Raw genomic sequence first — 27236 nt, 5'->3', positions numbered from 1 at the left:
GTGTGTGTGTGTGTGTGTGTGTGTGTGTGTGTGTGTGTGTGTGTGTGTGTGTGTGTGTGTGTGTGTGTGTGTGAGAGAGAGTATTACACAATCACACACACACTCACCAAATGCTGATGGTGAATGTGTGAGGGTTCTTGTGCTTGCTCATGGTTCTATAACACTTTTGCCCACACTCCTGTGCTCTCTGCTGACCCCAAGTGGTAATCTTTTATAAATGTTTCAATTTGTGAAGGATTTAGGATACCGTTCATTGTAAAGTGACTTAATACATCTCTGCTTCCCTTTTGTCCAATAGAACCCTGATGATTTTTGGTAATATTTTGTATTTTATTTGTAAAAGAATAAATCCCCTCTCTGTTGTTACATTTCTATGACTCTGTGAAGTTCAGTCTGACTTCACTCCATTTAGTCATTTCCTACATGTCCCTGAATGCCCCCTGACTCTCTACAGCAGAGGTAGCCAACACGGCGCCCGCAGGGACCCCGCGAGTCGCCCGCAAGGCATGCTCTAAATTAAAAAAAAGAAAAAGAAAAAAAAATTTAAAAATGAAGAAAAAAAAGAAAAACTGAAATTTGAAATAAAAAAAAAAAGTCAAACCGCCATCTCACTCTATGCTGAGACAAGCTAGCAGGAGCAGCAACGATGGCGAGCTAGATGTGGTTTTTACCCCCCAAACTAAAGAAAACATGGCAGAAAAGCGAAAGAAAACATACTATTTTCATAATGATTGGGAGGAAGAGTTATTTTTTCCGACAGTGAAAGAAAAATGTGTGTGTCTCATTTGCGGGGCAACTGTTGCGACGGCAAAGCGGCACAATGTGGAGCAGTGGTCGCCAACCCGTCGATCGCGATCTACAGGTCGATCTGCCAGTCTTCACTGTCGATCCCCCAACTCTCTGGACTCACTGGCTGTTGTCGCGCCGCAGATCATCTGTGTGTCGGTTGTCTGTGTGTCGGTTGTCTGTTTTTCACACGCACTGTGTGTCCGCTACTGGCGGTGGAGCTGCTGGTTTATCTCCTGCATTTCCTTCAATACAAGTCGGATTATGTACGAGACTAGATGTCAGGACTCTACGGTATGAAGATGCGCATCTTTCGGTCTGTCGATAACAACCAAAGCCCCGTTGGAACAAATGAGTGGATTCAGAAAGTGAAACGCTGGAGTGCTTTTACTTTGAAACGGGTTCGGAAAGTGTTGTAAATACATTTGTCATAAACAGATAAACATTGTGGTTCACAGCAGAATAAACAGGGAAAATTATCTTTCACCTGAGTTTTAATGTTTATCTGATGAATTTATGTCACAAACAAATGGTTGCAACACTTTCTGTAAGCCAAAATAAAAGCACTCCAGAGTTTGTTAATGATATCCATTCCCTTGTTTAAAAAGGTTTTTTTATTGTGAAATATTTGCATGAGCGGAAAGACGCACGGCTTCATACTGTGTAGTACTGGTATTTATTTGAGTACAAGGGACTTCTTTCATACAAGGCAATAATCATATTTGTGGCCATATTCAAATCAAAGCCTATATGTAAAAACATTGTGCTTCAGTAGCAGCTCCTCTGCAGAACATGATGTGGAACTGAGAAGCTACATATTTTGCATTGTAAATATGAATTGATATTAATTTGAATATTGTCATTGAATAGAAAAAGTTGCACAACTGCCTCTCTTTGTGTATATTTATTTCTTGTACATTCAGCCTTTAACAGAAATTGCAAAAAATAATAAATATGACCCTCCTAAGGTTTTTTTTTGGAAGATATCAGGGTGGTAGCTCTCGGCTTACGTTTGGAATTAAAAAGTGATCTTGGGCTCGAAAAGGTTGGTGACCACTGCTCTACAGGAAACCGGCTCTGTATTTAACTCTGATCATGTTACCTTTGTACGCTACAATAGAACAGATACTTAATATTAGACATATATTTAGTAACTGAGTATTCTGTACATAATTTTAATATTAAGATAACTCCTCAAGGATGAGAGTAAAAGCATGATATGTTAGGAGGAAGTATTTAAGACCATTTTATTTTGTAAGTTTCGATACATTTTAATGCAACTAATATGTAATGTAAAGTGTAAGTTATTTTTGTGCTGAATCGAGTCACACACAGCAGAAGTCTCCGGTAGCTGTGAGGGCTCATGTACCATAATGTTTTTGATATTTGTGACTGGCTGAGTGTGTGGCGAGGTGGTCAACACTTTCACTTCATTACAAAAAAGTGTAAATACAAAACTGTCCACAGGCATGAAAGTGATAGTTTCTCACTGTGTGTGGGCCATTCGACCAACTGGAGACAAGTCAGTGCAAATCCCACATTCGGCCTCTACTTTTTTTTTTGCTTTCGCATCCCACAGATTTATTTCAAGACCTTTTATGTAAGGTCACTGGTAATCAAACCACTGTACATTAGTGCCAAATGAGCTCTTGACACTCACCAACTGTGTCGTGCTTTTTGTATGTTAAAAAGCAGCACAGACCAACACAACAGGTAAACAGTAAATCAAATGAATGTTCTTCAAACAGCTTGTTGAGCACAAAGTGTATTTTGTCAAACACAGAACTATTTGCTATAAATGTGGGGAACTGAGCATTAGCTGCAGAAATAACTTTGCTGTAACTCAGACACTGTAATAATCTCTTGCTGTCTTTTCCATCCAGGTACGTGTCAGCGCTGACCACGCCAGCACGTCTGTCTCCAGTGGAGTTCCACTACCCCCCGTTGCCGCCCCAGGTGCCCACCTTCCACATCACCTCGCCCAACACAAGCCACGCCCTCTCCCTGCCCCCTGCTGCTGCTGCCTACCACAGAGAGGACGACCAGCCGCTGCTACGATGCCCTGATGTACGTTGCCACATATATATATATAGTACATACATAGCGATGACTGTGTTGCTGACAACATGCTATCAGTTAGTGGAGAGGCCTGATAATAATATGTTTTTTTTATGTATTGTGAACAAATTAAATGAAAAGACATACATTTTCTGACTTCCCTAACATGTCTGTGACACTAAGGCCCAAGTCTATTCATTCCTACTGAGCTGAAATGGGCTGCGATTATATGCTTCTTTTTGTTCCAGGATAAATCATTTCCCAAAACCACTGAACACTGTAGGTTTTATTTAATGTTTCTCAAACAGGTGTAAATAATGCTTTTGTTGAGGACTATTTTCTGCTACGTATTAATCCACATTTGGGGCTTTAGTGAGTATTTACAGCAGCAGGATATTGTATATGAGAGGTATAAGCTGCTGTATATTAGCCAGTTCCTCTGAGCAAACATACAAGTTCAACACACATACTGTTTAGTTTTGAAGCATTGTAGATTGTACCAAACCGTCCATCCTCTGTTTCTTGTTTCAGGATGGAAGTTTATACAGGCAGCCTCGGCGTCCGCGGCGACCCTACCTGACTGAGAGCACAGGAAGTCTACCGTCCAGCCCCTACCGTCTCCCTGATGATGAGGCCTACGAGACCACGCAGGAGTACGCCTCATCCAGGGAACCCATTCGCAGCAGGCGACGCCCGCGACGCAACCGCCTCAACGGACACATCTCCCAGCGCTCAGCGGGCCTACGGGACTACAGCTCACAGAGCTACAGCGAGTCAGAAGAGGAAGAGGAGGAGGAGGAGGAGGAAGAGGACGCTCAAGGGGAGAGCACACCTTTCCTTAGTATGCAGAACATGAACGTGGACCCTCCCTTATCGGCCCCGGGTTACCGTTCGTCAGCTGGTGCGGACACACGGACTCACCGCGGGCTGAGTCGGCCGGGGCCGCGCAGCAACGGGCAGAGCCGCGGCCCCCAGTCGCAGCGCTTCAAGGCTGACCACATGCCCCTTTAAGACTTGAGCCCCCCCCCCGACACCCACTCATACACCCCTGCCACCCCTCACCCCCTCACCCACGCCCCTTCCTCTTACACACAACCAGTGGACTAGAGACCCGCACCTAGGAGAAATATTTTTATTTTGTATAACAGACAGATATTCTAAACAAATGAAATATTTATTTTCATTTCAGCAAAAATTGTCTACTAGCTAACAGCAAAGACTTTTTTTATATCGGGGGGGGGGTATTTATATGTAAAGTTTTTTGATTTACAGCATTATGAAAGATGAAAAAATAAGAGAATTACGTGCCAATTTTTTCACAAGTTAGATAAATAGAATAATATTGTGGTGCCTTTTGCTGTATGCTGAAGTCGGAGGTCCCATTGAGTTTTTGTAGCCTTTCTTATAAAGACTCCTCGTTTTTATATAGAGACCAACCCTCTTCCTTCCTTTTGCTTTGGTTTTTTCTCTGATTTGGGATCTTCCTCTTTTTGAACTGTGATCTGATTATGTCATCATGCAATATTGATTCCTCCTGTGTAAAAGGTGTCTGTTTACATGAGTATGATCCATGCGACGCGCTCGTTTCACAGGGACATCTAGTCACTGACACAACCGGATGTGTAGGGTTAGTTTTCTCGGATGAATTTTGGGTGAATCTTGATCATCGGTCATTTATGTCCTCGTTCGCTGCCTGTCTGTCATTTGTTGTTCTGTGACAACAAGAGTGTTAGGGAGTTGGGAAAGTGACTCCAGATTCCTCTGTAGGTGTTCAGGGTGCTGTCATGACACTGGTATTGTTTGCAGTGAGTGTGTGTATGTGTGTGTATGTGTGCAACTCATGAAGGCTCATTTTGTTGGCGCCACTGTTCACCTTGGAGGGTGCGGTCTCTTGTTTGACCAACACGCTCCTCCCACCAATCCTCACGCTGCCAGAAGCTCCATTGCACTGTAAGAACCTCCCTCATTGGTCGGGGAGCTGCCGATCCAAACCGAACCCAACCAGTCCAGTTGTAATCCAGCCTGACTCTGGCCTCCCGTGGACTGCCCAGCCCGCCCGTTTCCTATGCCAGCAGCTTAGAGCCGCACTGTGTCTCAGGACTTCCCCCATCACATCACAGCCAAAAGACTCAAACCAGAGAGAGCTCGTCATCTCAGTTGCAGTTCAGTCCGCAGGCCAGATCCACGTCCCCTCACTCTCACTCCTGTTCGTCAGTTTGTCAGGTTTGTTGCATTCACTCGTGGCCATGGTTAAGGGAGCATGGTGAAGAACTCTTGGAATCAGAAGGGAAAGTCAGTTGCTTTCTTTAGAACTTATTTTTACTTCAAACGGTTGTGTGCATGTGTGTAAGTGGGCATGTGTGTAGCTGCGTGTGGGTCACCATGATGATGATGATCAAAAGCCTGGGAGACCACATCTGTTCGCTCTGATGCGGGGGGCATGGCGAGGAATTCTGGGACCCCGAAGAGGAGGATGTCGGTCTGGGTTCCCCCTCTTTTCTTTTTTTATTTAAATGATATAATCCTACTGGAAACTTTACGGGCCCCCTCCAGCTGTGGGCCCCTAGAATTGCCACCACCTTTCACCCCCACTAGCGATGCCACTGCTCTGATGGGGGGGAAATCGCTTGCAGGTCGCTGCGTGCAGGTTCACACCACTACAGGGCGAGTTTCCGAGTTTGTTCTACTTTTTCTTTAGCTCACAGCCAAATGGTGTTATATGATAATACTGATTACTGCATCCTTGATTTGCATTCCTATACCTTTATTGATTGAACTTCTTTTTGCTTGGTCATATTGACTGAATGATCTGTTTCATGTCTGTCTCTGTCTGCCCCCTTCCAACTGACATCACCCAGACCCTCACCTCCATGTCTTTCTCACCCCTGTATCGACCAATCAGAAGCAACTAGTGGATGGATTTAGGCCCCATCTCCAGACGAGTACACTGAGCAGCACATGAGCAGTAGGCTGATCATGTGAGAAACTCTTCCACCTCAAATATACATCAGGTTTAGAGACCCTGTCAAGCTCGCTGAGGAAAATAATACTGTGTCAGATACAATATGTGTCCCTATTAGAGTTGTGTTTTTTTGTTTGTTTTCTGTTTTCACACAGAAGATGCATGGATCACAGATATAGAGAGAATCTTAAAAATGACAAAGAGCCCCGCAGATTCAGGGGAATCATACTAGAAATATATAAAAAAAATGATTTGGGTTCCTGGGCTCAAAGGTCTGGCTAGTTTTGTCTTACTATCACTGTAATAATCAATCTGGGATTTGCAATGTGGAAATACTGCAAGTGAGGGTAGTGTGCTTCTAGAGCTAGTTGAAATGTTAACACCCCCCACCCTAGTTCTCACCCTGCACTTCCCACCCTTACCCTTTACATAGACGCATACATTTTGCACATGCTGACATACATAACTATACACATAGAGAAGCACACATGACATGTACACACAAACACACACACACACTCACACTCACAGTCCTTCCATGTGTTTATGTTTGTCAAGCAGTTTGCCTTTGTCTTTTTTACCTACTGACTCCCTCACTCCTACACCTCCTTCCCACCCTGTCCTCCCCCCTCTCCTCCCCTCTCCTCTCAACCCCCCATCCCCCTGCATGTCCTAGTGGTACTGGTAGTTGGGTGCATGGAAAAAGCAGCAAGCAAATCGTTTTTCCACTCGGTGAAAAAATAAAAAATAAAAATGTGTCTTCATTTTAACATTCAGCAATAAATCCCCCTTTCTCTTCGTGTCCTATCATTCTTGGAATATGCTAGAAGATTTTTTGCAAGTTTTATCAAAAACGTACAACTTGTAAAAGAAGAAAAATCCAAAACCACCCCTTCATATGGAAAATAAAACTTTATTCCTACAGTTTTGAAACAGTCCTGTCATCTTTGTTTAGAAAAACCTGCTGTTTTTTGTTACAGACTTTAAGATATTGTCATATTGTATTTAGACCGTATTCACAAGCCACAATTTGCCTCATAGGGCATAAGAATCTGTACAAGGTGTGATATCCTCTGTCCTTCACGTACCCTTGTATTGCTCAACATCTATTTTACATACAAGATTACTTACAATATTTCATACTACTACTAAAATAAATTGCTGGGGGAAAAAATTGTTCTATTGTAGTATCAAAAGTCATTCTAATGGATAATTGTTTAGATTTTAAAAGGTGTGTGACTGCTCCCATTTTTTAAGCGGAACACAAACCTGGAGGAGCCAGATTGCATTATAATGACTTTTGACGAACTATTATTATGTTTTTTTCAGCTTTTCTGCCTTTATGTGTTTGAGTTGACTGGAAATGACATGCATCAAAGGTCCTGGACCAGACTCGAAGCAGGTATGTTGTAGCCACCAGGACGTCTTCTTGATGTGGCATTTTCATTTAATCAATCCCGACATAACAGTGGAGCAGAGTGTTGAGCTGTATCCTCACTCAAATGCCACAGAAACCCACAACATGAGTGACCTGTAAGTCTCGATCTGCACCTGAGGGGTGGCGCCCGACACAGGCAAACAGCAGGTGCAGGTTTTTCTCTCATGGAATGTTGCATCACCAAGGTTTCAGGATTCCAGACACTCTCTAGCCCCTCTATGTATTTCTTGTTTGAGCTGATAGCCGAGTGGCTTTGTGGGGATGAGTCTCAGAGATGATGGTTCTGGGTTTAAGAGGAGGCAGCTCATCAGCCTGACCAGAAACACATCTGCGTTAACCAGCTGCTGGACCCACTCTGAAACTGCAGGTTTCACTCAGCTGCTGTGATGAAGGTGACGGACGTATAGATGTAGAGTAACTAATCGTACAAATGCAGTTGTTGTGGGGTTAGAATAAATTGGCATTAACATTAAGATAAAAACACAAATTGAAGATGACCAGTTTGCTGTATGTTATGTTTAACCTTTGTCATACAGGTAGTTATATATGTCATCCATGTTTTCCCTTGTTTGTGTCTGATTCCACTTCAGCCCATCAGATTCAAAGTAACAACTTGTAAATCCTGTTTGTTCTCTTTCTGACAGTAGGTGTAACCCATGTGCACACATTCTACTGTCAGTGTATTCAATGTAAGGTTTCATTGAAACTGGACCTGCAGCTGTCACAGGGTTCAGGCTGGAGAAGAGAAAACCTCTTGACTCAACACCAGACTGCTTGTCTGGATTCTTTGGATCTTTGGTTTCTGTGAGATGATAATGGGTCCATTGGATCACTTGCATGGACCTTAAGCTTTGGTTAACTGAGCAGATGAATGTCCAGTGAATGAAGGAGGCTTCCCTTAAAACAGGTAGGCAAAAATAACCGATGACTCTTTATATTTATACCTCAGCACTTTAAAAGAGGATGAGCCAATCTAATAAAATAATACAGATTGTTAACACTTATTTGGGTTCTCATCTGCTGATATATACTTATATATATCTATACTTATCATATCTACACTACCTACTTCTATTGCTGCTAGTCTTGTATCAATACTGTTCATATTCCATATCTTATTTATTTACATATTCCACTTTACATATGCACATACTCTGCACCTTTACTGCTTTTTTTGCACTTCTGGTTAGATGCTAAACTGCATTTCGTTGCCTCAGTACTTGTACTCTGTGCAATGACAATAAAGTTGAATCTAATCTAATCTAATCTAATCTAACTGTTATTTGAATAATTCACTCTTTTATACCATCAGTTTAAATATAGTCAAGTCAAATCAAATATACTTTATTGTTCCCATGGTGGAATTTTTTCTTGGGCCAAAGTGCTACAGCAACACCTAGAATAAGAAGGCACCTGCCCTAAAAGATAATGCACAGATGAAAAACAAAAACGAGTTGTAAACTTCATCTTTGAAATGAGGAAGAGTAGTTGGTAAACCAGTTTTCACACTGGTTGCATTAAGTGACTGATCTTTGATGTATATAAGTTGTTATGAAGTTGTAGATGTTGTATGAAGTTAACCCAGCTGCTGACGAAGAACATGTGATAAAATTGAAAACTCAAGAAAAGCTGCTAAATGGAAGATCTTTTTTTAGTTTTTCAACTTTCAAATATGAGCTGCCACTTCTTTTTTCTCACACACATTATTGCAAAACATAAAAGGGTTTGATAGAAACCTGTAACACCACATCCAGATGACATGAAATGGAGACCATGTCTATTATCCACACACATTGCATATACATTTTAACACAATAATAGAAGTCAGGGTATTTTCTGTATTTACATTATAAACAACAGTTTATTCATATATAATTTAATATGAATAATATTGAGCAAAAAGATATGTAAAACACATTTGTAAATCTGTAGTCTTATGTCTCACTTTAAGACCAATACACAGATGTAAATATTGATTTATATTCTTCAAGGTGTAGTAAAAAGGAAAAGACTGTTAAATCTAACTGTTTCTGCATCAGCGATACTTTGTACAGATAAGTTGGAAAACTTGGCCAAACAATATTAGCAGAATGTTAAGTATAAATATAAATATGAGCAAATATGATCTCTTGACTGCCACTTATTCTAACACACCAAGCATTTAATGTTTTTTGACTCTTTTTACAAGTTTGGTCCAAACTCACATACTGCTTGTGTATTTGCAGAGGAATGGCACGGTGTCACTGTCGATGGTATAAAGTGGTCTTCTGCCTGTGCAGCCCGTGCATCTGCCTGCTCCTGTTCTTGCTCTGCATCTATGTCATGCTGGGTATCAAAATGACAAACTCCAGTTTCAATATGAGCCCAACGGGTGCTCACTTTGTGGCCTCCGGAACTTTCAGAAACGCCGGCTTTGCCCCGATGCCTAGAACTTTCTGGGCGCAACCCTCGCAAGTCAAAGCCCTCTGGAACCATCTGCAGCTGGTCAGCGAGCGCCAATACAACCCCATCCTGCGTCCCCACAACAGCAAGGTGAGGTTTGACACTGAGTCCCTTGTGTGGGAAGGTTTCTCTGAAGTTACAGATTTGGAGAATGGGATATCAAACTTTGGCGGGCAACCACAGCTAATGAAAGAGTTTGTGAGCCACATGCAACAGAGGGATTTTCCGATCCTGATACAGCCAGATGGAATATGTGGCGCTGGGGCAAAAAACGAGAAGAAGCGCCCTCTTCTTCTCATGGCCATCAAGTCCTCAGAGCTGAACTTAAGGAACCGACATGCCATTCGACAGACGTGGGGCCGGGCGGGGTGGGTGGCAGGACACAGCAGGAACAGAAGCAGAGGAGAAGAAATTGGGGGGTATGTCCACAGGGTCTTCCTGCTCGGCCGAGAAAGCCCAGAGAACTTGGGTGTAGATGTGTCGGAGTTACTGCAGACAGAGAGTAAACTGTATGGAGACATTCTGCAGTGGGACTTCAAGGACACATTTTTCAACCTCACCCTGAAGGACGTGCTCTTCTGGAACTGGTTCTCACGTGTCTGCGGCCCCATTCACTTCGTCTTCAAGGGAGACGACGACATCTTCGTCAACACCATGAAACTGATAACCTATCTGCAGGACCAGCTCAACAAGCCACAAGCACACAAGACGATGAAAGACTTCATGGTCGGACAAGTCAGCAACGTGTCATTGCCCGTCCGAGCAAGCAACTCCAAGTACTTCATCCCTGACAGCTTCTACAAGGGGCTCTATCCTCCGTACGCAAGCGGGGGTGGGGTGGTGTACTCAGGCCTGCTGACCAGACGTCTACACAAGATGTCCAAAAGGGTTCACCTATTCCCCATCGACGACGTTTACGTGGGTATGTGTATGGACCGGCTCAACACCTCCCCAATCCACCACCCTGCCTTCCTCATGTTTGGCTTTGACGAAAAAGAAGAGAAGGAGCCTTGTTTGTATCACAGGATCTTATTGGTCCACAAGCGAAGCCCCATAGAGATGGTGAACCTGTGGGTGTACATGAAAAAGACACAGATACAGTGTTGGGACGTGCCCTTGAGGGAAACAGGCCAAGGACAAGGAACCTAACCTCTGTTTTACAAAGACTTCTTACCACAATTTGAACATCTATGCTTAACCCTCTTCCTCTTTTTAGGGGCATAAACATCGAACATCTACCTCCATCTGGGCCTCTCCCATTTCAGACTCTTCTCTTTCAGCTCGGCAGTCACAGTTTGTTCCCATGTTGTTTTTGGCCGACCTTGTTGGAGTTTATCAGGTGGTGTCCATCTTAGGGCGATCTTTGTAATGCGGTTCTGGTCCATTGAGGACATTCCCAAGCCAACGTATCCGCCGACAATCTGATCTCACTTGAACATTTGAAAAAGTGACAGTGCAACTAATGATGTCTGTATTTATTTACCATTCATTATCTAGATGCTATATTTAATTTTAGGTCATGAGCTAGATGGTCTAAGTCATGTTTTTGAAAGGGTCTTAATATGCTAAATATGATTTGAAGACACATAATTCAAACTACATCCTTCCAATCTTCAAAAACAAATGGTACTAATAATGTGCATACACATAGATAATAGTAAAGTGGTTGTTTAACTTTAAACCCCCAGACACATCATACACACACTCATTAGACGTTCTACCACTTTTCAGCAGAAAGCTCTTGGCATGGGGTCTCTCCTGTACAGCCAATCATAGACTTTAAGGGGTTCTCACAAAATTGTCAGTATATATATATATATTGACGTAATCGGCCATTCTTCGGGGGCCCATACAATTGCCTGCTTTGCTCTCCTTGTTTCAACTTCCCTGATATGGACATAGACGATAAAAGAACTTGTAACATATTGAGCACATGTACTGTATCATTGTGTCATTGTTGTATTGTAAAATAGCCAGTAAACCTTATTTTCTAGTCATTTTTTCCCCTGCTAAATGATCCACAATAACAATCTGACTCCATTCATTATTCATATCCAAAGGCAGAGTGATCTAGATATGTTATGTTATCACCCTATTAACAACAGGTCAGTGTTTTGGGGAATAATTAGATGCTAAGTGCTTTATTCATGTGAATATCTTGTGTATATCCTCACTCACTCTAAATGCTATTGTACCAACACACTCATGGATAATAGTCCCCTCAATATATGTATGATTTGTTTCATCTGGATCCAACAACTTTTAAGAAAATGGAAGAAAAAAAACTCCTGGATCCACCACCAACATTTAAGGGTTCTTCACTGACCCATGTCACATCTTCCCACCAAGTTTCATAATAATCCATCCTGTAGTTGCTGTGTAATCCTGCTAACTGACTAACAGACAAAGAAACAAGCAAAAGAAACCAATGAAAACAGAAGCTCCTTGGCAGATGTAATAAACTAAAAAGGTGTCATTTTGTCTTCCTGTGTGTTTCTCTTGCCCCGCAGCTCAGTTAGCTTCTCATTTGTGTCGTTTCTTTCTGACAGCTGACAACAGGCCTTTTCACAAACCATTCGTAAGACAAATTTTTAATCCAAAAATATTGGTCAAAGACTGGTGACCTGTCCTGTTGCCTCTTCCTCATTGTCAGCTGGGATTGGCTCGAGCCCCCCCGAGACCCTCAGAGGATGAGTAGCATAGCTGAATGATGGATGGATGGATGGACGGATACATGGTGCACATGGAGAATATGTTTATTTCCATATATATTCTTGCATTACTTCTGCACAATTCTTTCCAAAGGGGATTGTTCTTTTCAATGAAATAAAAAGAAAGTTGCTGAAATTTTTAATTGGGAGACTCTGTAGTAGTAATGGTACACTTGGAACAAAAACCCTGCAGAGGACTGGTAATACAGGAAAGGTGTGGAATTCTCACCACACTCGGTGGAAAACCTAAAAAGCTGTTAAAGGCAAGTTTTTAGTGTGAGGATTGTTTCTTTGGAAAATTAATTTAAAGTGAACCCCGGTCAAGATTGAACTTTCTCTGTGGACTCTAAACACAAGGTACATGATTTACTGTGTGTAAGAAGGTGATGCAACTCTTTTGGGTAGAAATGTATTTTAATTGGCAAAGGCTTTCTGCCAGGCTTTAGGAGATCTGGTGTGATAATAAAAGGTCTAGGTAAAGATCAGGTTGAGGTGGATGAACAGCTCTCATAAGTGTAAAAACTAAGATTAAAATAAATTAACAAAGTCAAAAACAAGAGTTGAACTCGTCTCCTGGATGGATGTTCTGTGTGTGTGTCTCATTCATCTACCACAACCTACTTCATGCAGACAGTCTGAAGCCTTCCTGGCAGAAAACCTTTTCCAATTCAAATAAATGTAAAGTAAAAGAAGCACATGACAGTGATGTTGCATAATTCAATAACACATAATTTATGTACCTTGGTTTGAGAGTGCACAGAGAATCACCAAGAAGAAAACATGAATGCCTTTAGTGATTGTTACTATTGTCTGTCAGTGGGAATGTGAGAGGGAATGTTGTCGGTCTGTGTTTGCTCTGTGATTGACAGTCGACCTCTCCTGGGAGTCCCCCACCTCTCCCCTCATGTCAGGTGTGATTGGCCTCCGCCCCCACTGCAACCCTTAATAAGCTCGTGAATGAGAAGCCTGGTGTAGTTGTGAACTTCAACCTTTTACATGCCTCTCAGGGCAGGGCAAAACAAAGATCACTTGGCTTGTAGCTTCCAGACTCATCAATCAAGTCAACAAATACATCAAACATAGGAATGTAAATACATTTTTGAACAATAATTTTTTTTTAAATGTGAAATGTATGAGTTTCTATTCATTATGTCCTACAGAGGACGCTGATCAGATACAACCGTTTATATTAGCAACACCCTGAAAAGGTTTTACATCACCTGGATATAAAATGTACTAGCAATCCAGCAAATCCTCCACTGGAGGCCAGTAAAGAAACGAGAGATGACAGTAGAAAGCTATCCTACAGAATTTCTATCTTTTATATTTTACTGATTGATTAATGTTATTATTGTTATTAACTTACAAGCACGACTTGTTTTGTCCTTCCTCTGTAAGTTCACGTTCACTCGGTGAGCCGAGTGTCTCCAACAGTCTGTCAACCAAGTGCAGAGCCTGAGGATCCCTGCATCAGTCAGTGATCACAGCAGCACAGTGACACTGTCACATGATTTTCACAGCTTTCACTCTCAACTGTCCAGGTCCTCAGTTCTCCTGCTGTGAACCAGTTTCTGTCCTTCCCTCTTTGACCTCCTCCTCTTCTTCTTCACTGTCCTCCTCCTCGCTCTCGCTGTACTGGTAGTTACAGCGGTTGGTGTTCACAAACAGGTCGCTCTCGTCGTCTTCAGAGTTGCTAGCCTCCTCTTCCACGTCTTTTCCTACAGTCTCCTTCTGCTTGTTTGTCTTGTCCTGTGCTGGGGACTCCTCCGTAAAACCCGCCGGCCTGGAGAAGAATGTACAGAACATCACAACACACACTCAGTAACACCTGACAAACTGATGCTGGTTGCGTGATGTATCCCGGCGTGTTCTTTCAGTGTGTTGTCACTCACCAGAGCTTCAGTTTCTTTAGATTCCGAATGTGATCTTTGTAGAGAATGAAGCTGATCTCTGCCTTCACCTTCTCTCCTTCCTCAATAGGATCCACAATCACATAGTCACCTTGAGGATCAGAGAGCACACACACAGTTCATGACAGTACAACAGTACAGAGTTCCAAACTCTAGACTCAAACAGTTAGAAATCTCACTTATTAACACTTACTTTACTATGATTTCCAAGAGCTCTGTATGCTTACAGAGTACATTATAGTGGGGTGTAGTTCAAGCAGTAATATGACTGATAACGCAGTTTCACTGGTGTTATCAATCGTATCAGTCATATTTTAAGAGCATTATTAGTCTTATTGGTTTTCTACAAGCGGCAACTCGCTGTCATCACCTATTGGTTTGCGAGCTGCCGCTTATGAAGCTTCAACTTTTGAAATCTTCAAACTTAAGTTTTTATGACTACTCCAACCAGCCTGAAAACTGCTATTTAAGTTATTCGCCATAATCCACATCCTGCTGTGATCATAGAAACACATTGAATCCTGTGTCGATTCTCTTTCTTACTCTCGCGATCAGCCAAACCCGAGCAGCAGTGTTTGGTTTTCTGAGCTGGATGACAGAGTACAATCTGATCTCCCTACCAGTCTGTAGTATTTATACAATCTATTCATCCTGCTCCATCACTTACCTCTCTTGATCCAGAGGTTCTTGCGGAACTTGGTGGGCATGCTCACCAGGAAGATCTCGCCCTGAGCCGTGACAGCTTCATGGAGGTTGTTACCGCGGCTACCAGTGATCTACAGGAGGAGGATGGAGACAGAGTTGATATAGGTCGCTCAGCTGTTCACTCTGGTTGAGGTGAACATGTTTAACACACAGCCCACCTTCACTATCTGCTGGTTCTCTGTGGGCGTCACGAAGTCCCCGAGCACCTCATTGACCACGTGTTTGCGTTTGGTGGCTTGCGACATTATTCCAGAGGCTGAGCTGCAGGTGCCTTCGCCAGCAGAGGAGGAGGAGGAGGAGGTGTGAGGTGGTACAACAGTAGCTGCTGATGACAAACAACCATTACACACAATACATTAAAAACTAAACACACATCAGTTAGTTATCAATGTATCAACTTTCATAAAGCTAAAGAGTTTCGGGTTGCGGCTGAGCGAACGGCAGCACGTCTCCTACTTCCCACAGGTAGCTACAGACGCTTCTGCCCTGTTTATGATGCCCATGAACATTAGCACAGTTAGCTGAGCACGCTAACAACCATCTCCACACACGTGTACGCCACGTCAGCAGGTTGTATAGATACCTTGAGAGAGAGAAGAGACGCTGTGGAGTTTCCTCAGAGCTCAGAATGTGTCTGAAGAGAGGGACAGAGGCGAAAGATAATGTTAAATGTCTCAGAGAAGCGGAAACCACATGTGTCCGTGTTTTCTAACAAGAAGTGTTCCCTTCCGGTGTCCACTTATCCTCTCCTGCCAAAATAAAAGCCGCTGTCTGTTTTCCTTGTATCTGTAGGATAAACCAGGCTTCATGTTACACTTCACAATATGAATGCCATTTTACCTGCTATTCATTTATATTATATGTCTGAGTGATTTACTCATAGCTGGTTATTTCTTTCTTATATCGTGGTTCTCAACACGGGTCTATTCTTTCCGTGGCAGTGGCTTTGCATTGTGGGAAATAGAGTTTTGTATAGTCTCAATGTGAGCAACATTCAAGAACACCAGTGTTCAGGGAAGCTCTTGTTCTCACATACATCACAAGGTGCCATGGGTAAAAGAAAAGGTCTTTACTGATGGCAATTTTATAGTTATTATGTGTGCAGTAATGCAATGCATGCACATATACAATTACTCCCCATACTTATTATTCTTAGTTCTTCTGCCATAAATTTCGTCCGGCTACTCCTGGTGTGATCTGTCTATTCTAAGCTTTCGCCAAACGGTTCGCTCGTAAATTTGTCATAAATGTCTTTATTTCACCTCTCTCTCTCTCTCTCTCTCTCTCTCTCTCTCTCTCTCTCTATTATGGTTTATCAGTAAATACATATGTAACAAAATCTAATTGTACATTTGTTGTGTTAGTATATTTCCATTCTACAGTCGCCTCAAAGCAACAAGATTGCGGATTTGAATCCCATCTCAGTCAGGGTCTTTCTGTGTGGAGTTTGCATGTTGTCCTTGTGTCTGCAAGGGTTTTCTCCTGGTGCTCCCTCCCACAGTCCAAAGACCATTAGGTTAATAGGAGACTCTAAATTCCCTATACATGTGAATATGAGTGTAAATGGTTGTTTGTCTCTGTGTTGGTTGTCAAGTTGTACCGCCCCAATGTTAGCTGGGATTGGCTCCAGCCTCCCTGCCACCCACTAAAGGACATGTGGTATAGATAATGGATATTCCAGTTTATTTTAGGAAAAGAACACCATACACAAACAATAGGATTCAACAATTTTTTTTATTCAACCTTCACTCATTTCTCACCATTGTCTTACAGCAGTTATTACAGTTGCACTGCAGTTATGAAGTAATGTGCAAATCATTCCATCGTAAAAACACAATTTTCTTTTAAAAGACCCTCTCAAGAACCACTTCAGCACAAATACTGCTAACAAAACAAAACGGACAAGACAGACGACTAGCAACAACTAGTGCACACACCTCATCAAACATGGGTTCACTTACTGTGAGGAGAGATGAGTTAAAAACCAGCACTGCTTAAAATACAGCAGTCGCAATGACTGAGTCAACGGAATTAAACGTTCACAAAAACAAAATGTACTTGAATTAAAATTATCATAGCATATCTGAGCAAAGCTAGCTTTATTAGAGCTGGTATGTTTTTTGTAACTTGTCAACAGGAGTTGGATGTGGAGGAGGAACACTGGTCTGATTTAACAGAAATGTAACTTCAGCAGCAATCAGGTGTGTGTGTGCGTGTGTGTGTGTGTGTGTGTGTGTGTGTGTGTGTGTTTGTATGAACACAATAATAATATGTGGTTAGTGCTTTAATTGACCACAGCCGATGAGCACATCTTGTTGATTCCACATGCATTGGACCCCCTGTATAGGTTGTAGTAACCCTGTGAGAGAGAGAGAGAGAGAGAGAGAGAGAGAGAGAGAGAGAGAGAGAGAGAGAGAGTGAGTGAGTCAGTAAAAGTGATAATCTTTAATCTTTATATTTGTTCCGTGTAATGAAATCCTCCCATGGATTAAATATGATACAAAACATTAGTTATTTTTGCGGAGTGCAACCCAGAGGTCCGTCTGTGGCCTCATTACATGACGTTAAAACTTTGTTAGTCTCAGAAACACTGAATATTTCAATATCCTGCTCCGCTGTGTTACTGAATTCTACTGAATTGCAAAGCTTTCATAGATGAAACAATTAATTGAGAAGATAATTGGAAGATTTATTTGTAATAAATGCAGTCGTTAGTCCCCTGTTGTCTTACCTGCTCTCCATAATCCTCCCCCCAGCTGTTTTTGATGGCCCAGAATGGGATACCTTTACCTGAAAAATCAGAAACATCCATACAATGTACTTTACTGCATCTGAAAATATCATCCTTGAAAACAAACGTGTTTGTCACTTGATCATCAGGACTAAAGTCTGTGTAATTGAGCAATGGATAAAAACAACTTTTTAAAAAACTTACGTTCTCCATATCCCACCATCAGCACAGCGTGGTCAATCATCCATGAGTTGCAGAAGATCTTCATGGGGTGAGAAATACCCTTCCTGTAGAACTACAGGATACAATTAAAGTGAATTAAATGTGTTTATATGTTGATAAACACTAAATTAGATGCAACCTGACATGATAAATAATATAGATCCTGATGTATACACAGTTGAGGGTAAGTAAGTATAAGTATAGCCGCTTTTAGACATCAGTCTTGAATGATAAATGAAAATTTCCAGAGGGGCTGTATGTGAGAATACAAATGTCCAAGTCAGTTGCTGCGGATCTTCTCCGAAACCTTTCCTGCCAGTCCCCTGATAAAATGTCTGCAAAATGTCAGGAAATTCTCAGCGAGCGAGTGGGAGTGTTGGTGACGTTTCTAAATCAAAAAAAACTAAAAGAAAACAAATATCTCAGGATGAAAAAGAGAAGCCATACATGTAGCAGATGCTGACAAAGATGTCAGATTGGAGAAACAATGAGATTTAAGAGCCTTTGACGATAAGGACCGACAACAGTATTGATGTGCTTTGTAAATAGATGCGATTTCCTCAGTGGAATTTATATCATGTCCTGCCTCCACATTGGCCTCCAGCACGCTCTACCCAGGCTCCACCCCTCGCCGGTTCAGGACGTTTTCCTGTTGTTGTGAACACGTCCAACCCGGACAATGTCCTGCTGTATTCTTCATTTGTGAGAGGCAAGCTCTGGAAAATGTTTTTGACCAAATTTTCCAGACATTTTCTGGAGTTCATATAACGGCTTATGTGTTAAATGTTAGAGAGTCAGTCACTGCTGTGGTGGTGTGATGGTGTAATAGTGATGAAAAAGCTGCTTACCTGCATTGCAAAGGCATTCAGAGCCACAGAAACCGGTCCATTTTCAGCAAGCCAAGCTGCAATCTCTGAGTAAAAACAAAAATCAAGATCAGTCCATTAAACAGCCCTTTGTCTCACACCTTCAAACCCAAGAACACATGGCTGAATTTTGTAATTACAATTATATACCTGCAAATTAACAATGATCGGTCTCCACTCACTAAAAAAACATGTGTATTTCAGAAGACATCTCTGAAGATGTATTTATCAGTGCTTTGTCACCACTTTTCATTGATTTATTCAGCCCACTCACCCTTCTCGTCTTTGGACAGCTCCACAGAGCTGTTGATGTATGCAGCTACTTTCTTTGTGGCGAAGTCACAGTTCTGCTTCTTCCCGGTGTAGGAGTAGTCAGTCTCTGTCTCCAGGCCACCTTCACCACGCACCAGGGAGTAGGAAAGAAATGGTTAAAATTCACAAACACAGCGGGAGTTTCAACACAAAGGTCCTATTTCCTCAACATGAAAAACAGACCTATTAGGGTTTCCACTCTTTCTAAGATATGATTTTCAGGAAACTGGTCAAAATCATACAATTCAATGGAAGGCCTAGTATTGACACATTTACCCTCATTTTTATTCCTTTTTTTTAATGATGCAGGGTTCATAATTAATTGTCTCTTTTACAGGTGATGTCTACATACAACAAACTGTACAACAAGTTTTTGACCATGACCTCTTTTTGTTTTGTGCCAGGTCCTTCATATGAACTTCAAATTTGGACAAAAACATGACTATGCTCTGCCTCTATAACAATTTCAGAATGAAGGAAATCCCACTATAAGGTTCACTGTAAGCTGTGAGTTATTGTCAAGGCTTTGTGTAAAAGTTAATATTGTAAAGGGTTGTTATATACACCCCGGGGTCAAAATACAATCAACATATGTGAAGAACAATTAAGATTATTTCCAAGTAATGTTGTTATTTTAATCAATTCCCAGGTACACATTCCAGGAGGGTTGGAACCGTGCACATGCAACTCTGCGAATTCTCTCTCTTTTGCAGTTTGCTCAGAGTAAAAATGAGATGCAATTTTCCTTGGAATGGAAAATGGAAAACTGAGGTTGGACACATCAAATTCTCACCCAGCTTCTCAATGGCTTCATAAGCGTTTGATGGCAGCCCTCCTCTGCAGGCCTGGTCCAAACCGTCACAGTCAACCAGCTCTGCAAGAGGGCAAATCAATACACCAATCAAATCATGGCTTTTATCTGAAACTGTAAACAGAGACTTCTTTTTCTGCAGGATAACGTGACTGAATAATTTTCGTATTTTATGCGTCTTCTTCTTTACCTTGTTCAGACAGTGACATCAGAGTTCCATTTTTCAGGAACCACTGGCCCTCAATGTTGCCAGTGACAGAAAAGGCCCAGCAGGATCCACACATACCCTGAAATAAACACACAGACCTCAATATAAAGTAAGCAGGATGTGTGATTCATTCATTAGCAGCATGTTATTCAGAGCCCTGTAATTAAAGCTGTATGTTGGTACCTGATTCTTAACAGGACTGACGGCTCCATGATCCCGCCAATCCCAGCTGGCAGGGGCGGGACCTTGGGCAGGAGAGGCCGGTTTCATTGGTCGATGGAGGTTCCACTGGCTCAGGAGGGGGTTAAGGTGTGTAGAGCGAAACTCTTCCTCTGAAAAAAAAAGACAAAGGGAGAACAAATAAACGCCTGTTTATAGAAAAGCTGATGATGCAAACACCTAGTAAGCAGAAGAGACATTTCCTTATTGGAAACTATGTGGAAACACAAGCACTTGAACAGACAGACACACGCACCGGTCAAGTCGCTGAACTTAGTGACTCCATATTCCGCTGAGCCCTGATCCAGAGACTGGAGCTTCTCAGCAGTCTTGAGGTTCTCATGGAAGATGCTCAGACGACGGTCTACGTCTGCAGGGTCAAAATACACACATTTGAAAAAACTCAGACTTTCACCTGATTATTATTATTATTATTATTATTATTATTATAGCTGGAGCTCTTGCAGTGAAATTCAATTAGACAGAAGGCAGATGATCAGTGTTGTGAATTCTAAATATAAACCAACACATTTTCTGTGACTGCACCTGTCTTGTGAATTTTGGAAAGTGTCTTTATTTTCTCCATGATAATAAATATATTTTTATCCAATCCATCAGCGGATAAGTAAAGCTGTGTAGTGTGTAGTTACTGAAGCATAAACGTTTACATCCATTTATCTTTTTGTTTTGTGTTTCTGATTCATTATTGATATTCATGTGGTGAAATTGTCCTGGTTATATTGTATTTAATGTCTCATCTAAGATTTATTTTCAAAATGTAATTTTGATAATGCTTATTCACTGTGGAGGAGATGCTTATAATTGATTTCTGTCTACTGATTTGAAAGGTTGAGTTGACTGAGGATGTTGAGCTGTTTAGGTTTTCATACAGGACAGAAAACAATAGGCAGCGAGTGAGTCTTCAAGTTATGAAGACAGGAATACGACACACTATACACCTGCTATGTTTGGTATGTACCTAGTAACTTGTTAGTTATTATGACCCCATTCAGACCTGGTATTAACATCCGTCCTGACTAATTCCTTCACAAGTGGACAGCACTATGTACAGGTGTGAATGCAATGAAATGCATCCTCAATGTGTCTCAGACCACATTCAGAGGTGATCTGGGACACATGTAGTCTCTGTCTTTTCATTGTGTGATTGCAAAAGTGTCCTGGGCCACATATGAAGGAGCTGATGACCTTTGATCCGCTACAGTTTCACAAAGAATCAGACTTATTTTTATGCTTGTGACATAGGTTGATTATTTTGTGGCCACCGCTACTATATGAACACGGACCCACACATAATGATTTCTATTTTATTTAAATGGATAACATCTTTCTTCATAGTAGCCAATGTGTCGGCCTCTTACCCTCCTGGCTGCTGTAAACCTTATTGTACTTGACCATGAACTCTTTGAACTGTCCCAGCACCTCCACAGACTCCTGTCAGATAAAGAGCAGAACAAACAGAATAGATGCCGAAAACGTCAATCTCATGTTCATATTGATTATAGCAGTTCACAACAAGAAGCAGATAACAAGACTGAACTTAACAACAACATTTTTTACCTCCATAGGAGGTTTGGCGGATAGATCCTCCACCTCGTTGGTCTCTTTCCCTTGGAATTGAACTGATAAGAGAGACATTTGGACATGATCAGTTACTGAACCACAATCAGCCATGCAAATCAAATTGAAAAAGTTGAACTACAACAAAGAGGACCCTAAAATAAATAATGTTGTTAAATATAGCCTTTTTTCATTTGCAGGAAAAATAAAATATACTTGTACAGGTGGACACATCCTCATACTTACCATGTTACCTCATTTATCTCTGGTATAAACTTATTGACCAGGTTATTAAACAGCAGCATCACATAATACCCCAGGAATCAAGGTCAAAGCCTGCTTCCTTTTTCATCAATGTGATTTAAAAAAAAATCTGAATTCCAAAGAAAATGATAGGATCCAAACGAGGGGGAACATTTACACATGACTTTCTGTCAGTGACAAAGTCCATGAATTTACTGGATGTAAAACTTTAGAGATTATTTTCTCCATACACATGTATATATACAGTCCTGCTCACCATTATTGTCACCCCTTAATTTTTTGCATAACCTGTACAATATCTTCAGAAATAAATGGAAATGTACCAAATTTATATCATCAGGATCTTTTAATTCAAAGTAATTTAACAAAGAAAATTGTTTTTTCAACTTGCATATTGTAATTTCAAAGAAGAAACAGAAAAAACATCATGTGCAGCAATAACGGCACCCCTCTTTAATATTTGGTTGCACACCCTTTGGCAGAGGAACAGGGAATAACTTTTTAACTTTTTAAAACACGGAAGTCATCATTCATTGGCTAATTAATGTCACATGGGCACAGACAATTTATCAGGTGATTCTCATTTGTGATTTACCACAGGTGAGTCATAATGTGTTTGCACACTGATTTACAGCAAAGGGTGCCAATATCAGTGACACAGCAAGCTTCAAGTTTTTCTATTCCCCCCCCCCCCATTGTTTATTGTTTTAAATTGTTGTTTATCATTTGCTCTTTTGTATCAAACACGAATTCTCTACAGAAAAAAGTTGTTTCACTTGATTCATTTTTTTCAGGAGATATTCCACATTATCTACTTAAACTTCTTGGGTGCCAATAATGGTGAGCAGGACTGTATATTGTGCTGAACAGTTTGATTGGGCCGATGTCATGCAGGAAGATTCTGCTGCTATAGGAAGTAACACTGAGCACCCACTTTTAGAAAACATAATGGTGAACCATCCGATAGTAGTTGACTAATCTGACCACCTGAGGATTGTGGATAATCTAGTACGTCTCCTTTTCTTAAAATGCAGTTGATGTCATACAGACTTGTGGCCTCTACAGGAGAATATAACATTGTTTCACAATCTCATAGCTTGTTGGAAGTCTACCTCGGATTGGTCACAATATAATGTCTCATAATCTAAGACTCTATTCCGACAATGAATGGGATTTCTATTTCCAGAACCACAATGTTGAGTTTTATTACAAAGGAAGCAACATGGGATAACACGGAAACACCATTAACAATTTATCAACAGTGAGTGCTGCTAACCTGCTAAACATCTGTACAGAAAAGTCCTGAATCTTCAATACTGAATGTGTTCAGTGTGTTTGGCTGACTGACCTTTAGGCTGGCACTTCTGTTTGAGCAGAGTCGAAGTGCCCTGCCAGGGAATGTCCCACACTTCAAACATGCACAGCTCCGTCTGACATAAACAAAAACATACACAGCGCAGAGAGATATTCAGATTATAAACATTATTACATTATTACACTGTCATACAGTATATATTTACAGTGTTAGAAATTGATTGAATAGGTGGATTGACACACTGCAGACCAAGCCAACAACATCTAACAGACAAAAAAGTTGATTTACAGCCTTTGTTTGTAATGACATTTGTTTCATTATTCAGATACAATGTGCTCTTTCTTTTGGGAATAGGTTTTAACTATGTAGTGTGGGAGAAGGCAAACGAAAAATCAGGAAAAAATGTGTGTCGGTCGAGTGTGTGCACGTATGAGGAAGTCAGACATGAGCAGGCTCGGCCCTGCTCATGTCTGACCCTGAGGTTACTCCGAGTCAAACTCAAGTCACTACATCAGGTGACTGTTGATGTAACTGCTGAACAACCACAACAACACTGCTGCAATAAGAAATCAATGAAAAGCTAGAGGAACACAAGCACATCTCCATTTTGGCAAATTACAAACACACATTTTTGTACTTCTATCTTTGTTAGGACACTCATTGACATAATGTTTTCCTGAGCCCCTTACCCTAACCTTTAAAATATATATATATTTCCCAGCACTTTGTCTTCAGCCCTTTACTCATCCTATATACAGGTACGTATATTTTGTTACGTCAGATAGTCCTAATTGATTCAAATAACACATCCTAAATATACTTTTATTATCAGGAATTTTATTTGTTAAAAAAGCTCCTGCTGCCCCACCTGTGCTCGGAGTCTTATAAACCTTCCCTCATTGGCTTATTTTATAGACTTATTTATTCCTATTGTTATGGGATTTTAACCAATCAATTATGGTTTTAATTAGTGCCTTTTAACACGCATGGTCTCTTCGTACCTGTTCCCCTTGTAGCAGTCATTCAAAGTGCTGCATTTATATAGAGTCTATGATTCTAACCCCAACCAAACTCTAACCTTAACCTAATTCTAACAATAATGGGTCTTTAAAATATGAGGACAGACAAAATGTCCTTACTTTCACTCCATAAGGTCTATCGTGGTCCGCACAAAGATATACTGTAAGTGCACATACAAACAAACACACACACCCTACCTTGAGTTTCAGTGTCTGAGGGTAGAAGTCACATGTCCGGAGCATGGTGGATTTCTTGCACTGAGTATTGCTCACTTCCACTGTTATTGTGTAGTGGATTCCCTTAACCAGCTGCAAAACAGACACACACACACAATGTTTTTGTTTATTTACAAACAAGATATTGTGCCCTATTGTTCAGAAATAACTGTCACACTCTTGTATACTGGTGTTCATACTATAGCTGTATATTTGAATTGCATTTGGTCATAAGCTTTCAGGAAATCTATGTTTAAGTATGAGGAGGCATTTTTGCTGCATCATGGATGGCAGAGCACTGCATGACTCAATCCAGGTTAGTAGTGTGACTTCCGGTAAGAAAAAAGTATTGATACGTTGCTTTTACTTGTCGTTGGAATTTAACAATTGAGGTGTCGAAGTAAAAATAAGGCTGACTGTGAAGTGAAAATATAAATGGTTTCTATCTTCGTTGTATTCAGAAGAAACGTTTAGACCGCAGTGACTAGTTAATGCTATTATTTTGAAGATGACAGCTTATTTCCGGTCTGTGTTAACTTCGTTAAGCCGGACCGCATCGTCAATGTTGTTTCCAAAGAATGTAACCTACTCTTACGTCATTAGTCGATATATGATCAATATTCACCTGCCGCACTATGGCACAATTAAACACTGTATATTGTGAATAAAAGAATAAGAGGATTAAAAGCCTCCATCTGTATTTGTGACCTGTTTGGTCGCGGAGATGAAGCGGCTGATCCTGCGGAGGTGCATGGCGTTAGAGCCCCGGTTGTAGTGATCCTCGGCGAACTGCAGAGCCTGCTTCAGCCCCGGGTCCGACCCGTCGAGCAGGATGGGAGAACCGGGAGGCCCGATGAGAGGCCGGTCCAGGTCCTCACCGAGCCCGAGCACCGAGCCCAGCACGGCGGCCAAAGCCAGACAAACGATCAGCGGACGGTAGCAGAATCCAGCCTCCATGTTGGACTGGTGCTATAGTGTTAACTGAGATTGTTGGCAAACACAGCTGATGAAGCTGTGGGAGGAGGAGTCAGGTTTAATAATGACAGAGGCGTGTCCAACACACACGCACACAACCGGGCACGCACGCGCACACACACACTAATGCAATATAGTGCTGTTTACAAACACGTAATAACCCTTCAAAGATACACATCCTCAGTGTCAATAGGATGAAAACACCTTATGACCTGGTAACACCAGTGAACATGTATCATGATAACATACTGTAACTAGCCCTGCGAGCAGCACTGGGCGGTCCCGAGCTCTTGAGACCTCAGAGGCTGATGCGGCCTCGGGGGAACAGGGACCTGGGGGTAAGGCTCCGTTTATCGTGCGTTTTGTGTATCGCGGGAAGGATAAATACGTCACCTCCTGCGTCTGTCACGCGGCGCTGGACCAAGCCCACTAATCACGCATTATGGTCCAAGTGTAGACCACACGGTGACAATTTTATGTAAATCGAATTATATGGTAAAACGAGGCTTACCTCTTTTTGGCAGTAGGTGGTGCTATCACCATCACTACATACAGTAAAAAGACATCAGAGGAATCTATGACCACTGACACTGTGACATTATATTTGACATCTGACATCAAGGAATTCTTTGCTTAATGAATCATTTGAAGAATTATTTTATATAAAGCCTTTGTGGAGCTAAATAGTAAGTCACAAACAAGTGTTATTCTTTCAGCTTAACCCTTAGATACACAACATGGGTCAAAAGTGACCCGGCTCAGTTTCTATTGTGAATGGCCAAAATGGCCACAAAATCCGAAATGGTCATCTTCTTGTTGTGTTAATCAAATTGGTGCCTGGGACTTTTGTTTCCCATCCGGTCATGATACACTTGTGTACCGAATTTCGTGAAGATAGGTTAAACCAGACGGAATTGCTGCGTTTTAATGGGCTGTTGAGCCATTTTGCCACAACCATTTCCATTACTCCAGAATATGTACATTTTCACCAGGCCCGAGGCACCCGTGAAGTTTGGTGAGTTTTCGATGATGTTCAAGCCGTCAAAATGCGATTCATTTTCCTGATTATTCAAACGAAAAGCAATACATCCCTAATAACTGTCTGTTTCTCCAGATGGCCATGTTGCAGAGCAGCCTTCAGAGATTTCTATAATAATGTCATATATAACCTCTAACCCTTAAATGAAAAAGAGTCATTATTTAAACAAAACAAAGATGTAATATTACGAGTATAATATGAAAAGAAAAGTCATATATTTATATCAATATTTTTAAAATGAAACATTACAAGATTACAATTTTAATTCAATTAAAAAGTCATAATAAAAAAAAATGCAAAAAAATAAGTAATATTAGGAGACTAAACCAACAATTGGGAATACTTCGTTTGTCATAATATTACAAGAGAAAAAGTTATAATATTTTTGGGAAAAGAAAAAAAAGGTAATTCTTCTGAATCCAACCTCATTGTTTGTGGTCTATTAAAAC

At 41.2% G+C, this 27236-nt stretch overlaps 4 protein-coding genes across 7 annotated transcripts in view; 2 read left to right on the top strand and 2 right to left on the bottom strand.

Moving 5' to 3' along the window:
• Nucleotides 1–6733, top strand: part of nrg2b (neuregulin 2b) — a 57154-nt gene extending 50421 nt beyond the window's left edge. For both annotated transcript variants that reach the window (XM_035161524.2, XM_035161523.2), the window contains exons 10-11: nucleotides 2670–2853; nucleotides 3376–6733. In XM_035161524.2, the coding sequence (XP_035017415.1) occupies nucleotides 2670–2853; nucleotides 3376–3855 (664 nt within the window). In that variant the 3' untranslated portion in view covers nucleotides 3856–6733. The remainder of the gene's footprint in view (nucleotides 1–2669; nucleotides 2854–3375) is intronic.
• ctsf (cathepsin F) lies at nucleotides 2–25800 on the bottom strand. Of its 2 annotated transcripts, XR_007032820.1 has the most exons (15): nucleotides 25482–25800; nucleotides 24756–24866; nucleotides 23572–23653; nucleotides 21960–22021; nucleotides 21761–21833; nucleotides 20638–20751; nucleotides 20346–20494; nucleotides 20145–20241; nucleotides 19937–20017; nucleotides 19106–19225; nucleotides 18814–18878; nucleotides 17948–18038; nucleotides 17744–17802; nucleotides 17227–17371; nucleotides 2–73 (listed from the first exon to the last, which is right to left on the bottom strand). XR_007032820.1 is itself a non-coding variant. In XM_035161525.2 (14 exons), exons 1-14 carry the CDS (start codon nucleotides 25728–25730, stop codon nucleotides 17297–17299), a joined length of 1428 nt encoding a protein of 475 aa, XP_035017416.1. In that variant the 5' UTR covers nucleotides 25731–25800; the 3' UTR covers nucleotides 16728–17296. The 2 variants fall into 2 exon arrangements, 1 of the variants encoding a protein (XP_035017416.1); XM_035161525.2 differs by lacking the exon at nucleotides 2–73 and having other exon boundaries at nucleotides 16728–17371.
• Nucleotides 9474–12026, top strand: si:dkey-160o24.3 (N-acetyllactosaminide beta-1,3-N-acetylglucosaminyltransferase 2). Its single transcript, XM_047340571.1, has one exon. It carries the CDS (start codon nucleotides 9474–9476, stop codon nucleotides 10833–10835), a length of 1362 nt encoding a protein of 453 aa, XP_047196527.1. The 3' UTR covers nucleotides 10836–12026.
• On the bottom strand, nucleotides 12420–15759 carry eif1ad (eukaryotic translation initiation factor 1A domain containing). 2 transcript variants are annotated; one of them, XM_035161529.2, is made up of 5 exons: nucleotides 15596–15759; nucleotides 15171–15337; nucleotides 14975–15083; nucleotides 14290–14398; nucleotides 12420–14180 (listed from the first exon to the last, which is right to left on the bottom strand). In XM_035161529.2, exons 2-5 carry the CDS (start codon nucleotides 15255–15257, stop codon nucleotides 13943–13945), a joined length of 543 nt encoding a protein of 180 aa, XP_035017420.1. In that variant the 5' UTR covers nucleotides 15258–15337; nucleotides 15596–15759; the 3' UTR covers nucleotides 12420–13942. The 2 variants fall into 2 exon arrangements, with proteins under 2 accessions (XP_035017420.1, XP_035017422.1); XM_035161531.2 differs by having other exon boundaries at nucleotides 15171–15334.
• Nucleotides 25801–27236: the final 1436 nt, after the last annotated feature.

This window comes from Hippoglossus stenolepis, chromosome 7, assembly GCF_022539355.2.
Source record: "Hippoglossus stenolepis isolate QCI-W04-F060 chromosome 7, HSTE1.2, whole genome shotgun sequence".
In the NCBI taxonomy this organism is placed as follows: domain Eukaryota; kingdom Metazoa; phylum Chordata; class Actinopteri; order Pleuronectiformes; family Pleuronectidae; genus Hippoglossus; species Hippoglossus stenolepis.
The sequence above is the reverse complement of the archived record's forward strand: the minus strand, read 5'-3'. Positions and strand labels throughout refer to the sequence as shown.

Bases quoted from the DNA above. Each gene is read 5' to 3' on its own strand.
- si:dkey-160o24.3 (XM_047340571.1), top strand. From the start codon at position 9,474: ATGGCACGGTGTCACTGTCGATGGTATAAAGTGGTCTTCTGCCTGTGC.
- eif1ad (XM_035161529.2), bottom strand. From the start codon at position 15,257: ATGTCGCAAGCCACCAAACGCAAACACGTGGTCAATGAGGTGCTCGGG. The intron at 15,084-15,170 runs GTGGGCTGTGTG...CTCCTCCTGTAG, and splicing joins AGAACCAGCAGATAGTGAAG to ATCACTGGTAGCCGCGGTAA. The intron at 14,181-14,289 runs GTGAGTGACAAC...ATTCTTCTCCAG, and splicing joins CTAAAGAAACTGAAGCTCTG to GCCGGCGGGTTTTACGGAGG.
- ctsf (XM_035161525.2), bottom strand. From the start codon at position 25,730: ATGGAGGCTGGATTCTGCTACCGTCCGCTGATCGTTTGTCTGGCTTTG. The intron at 20,495-20,637 runs GTGCGTGTGTCT...TTTTTTTTTCAG, and splicing joins TAAGTTCAGCGACTTGACCG to AGGAAGAGTTTCGCTCTACA. The intron at 18,039-18,813 runs GTAAGCAGCTTT...TGTATCCTGTAG, and splicing joins TGAATGCCTTTGCAATGCAG to TTCTACAGGAAGGGTATTTC.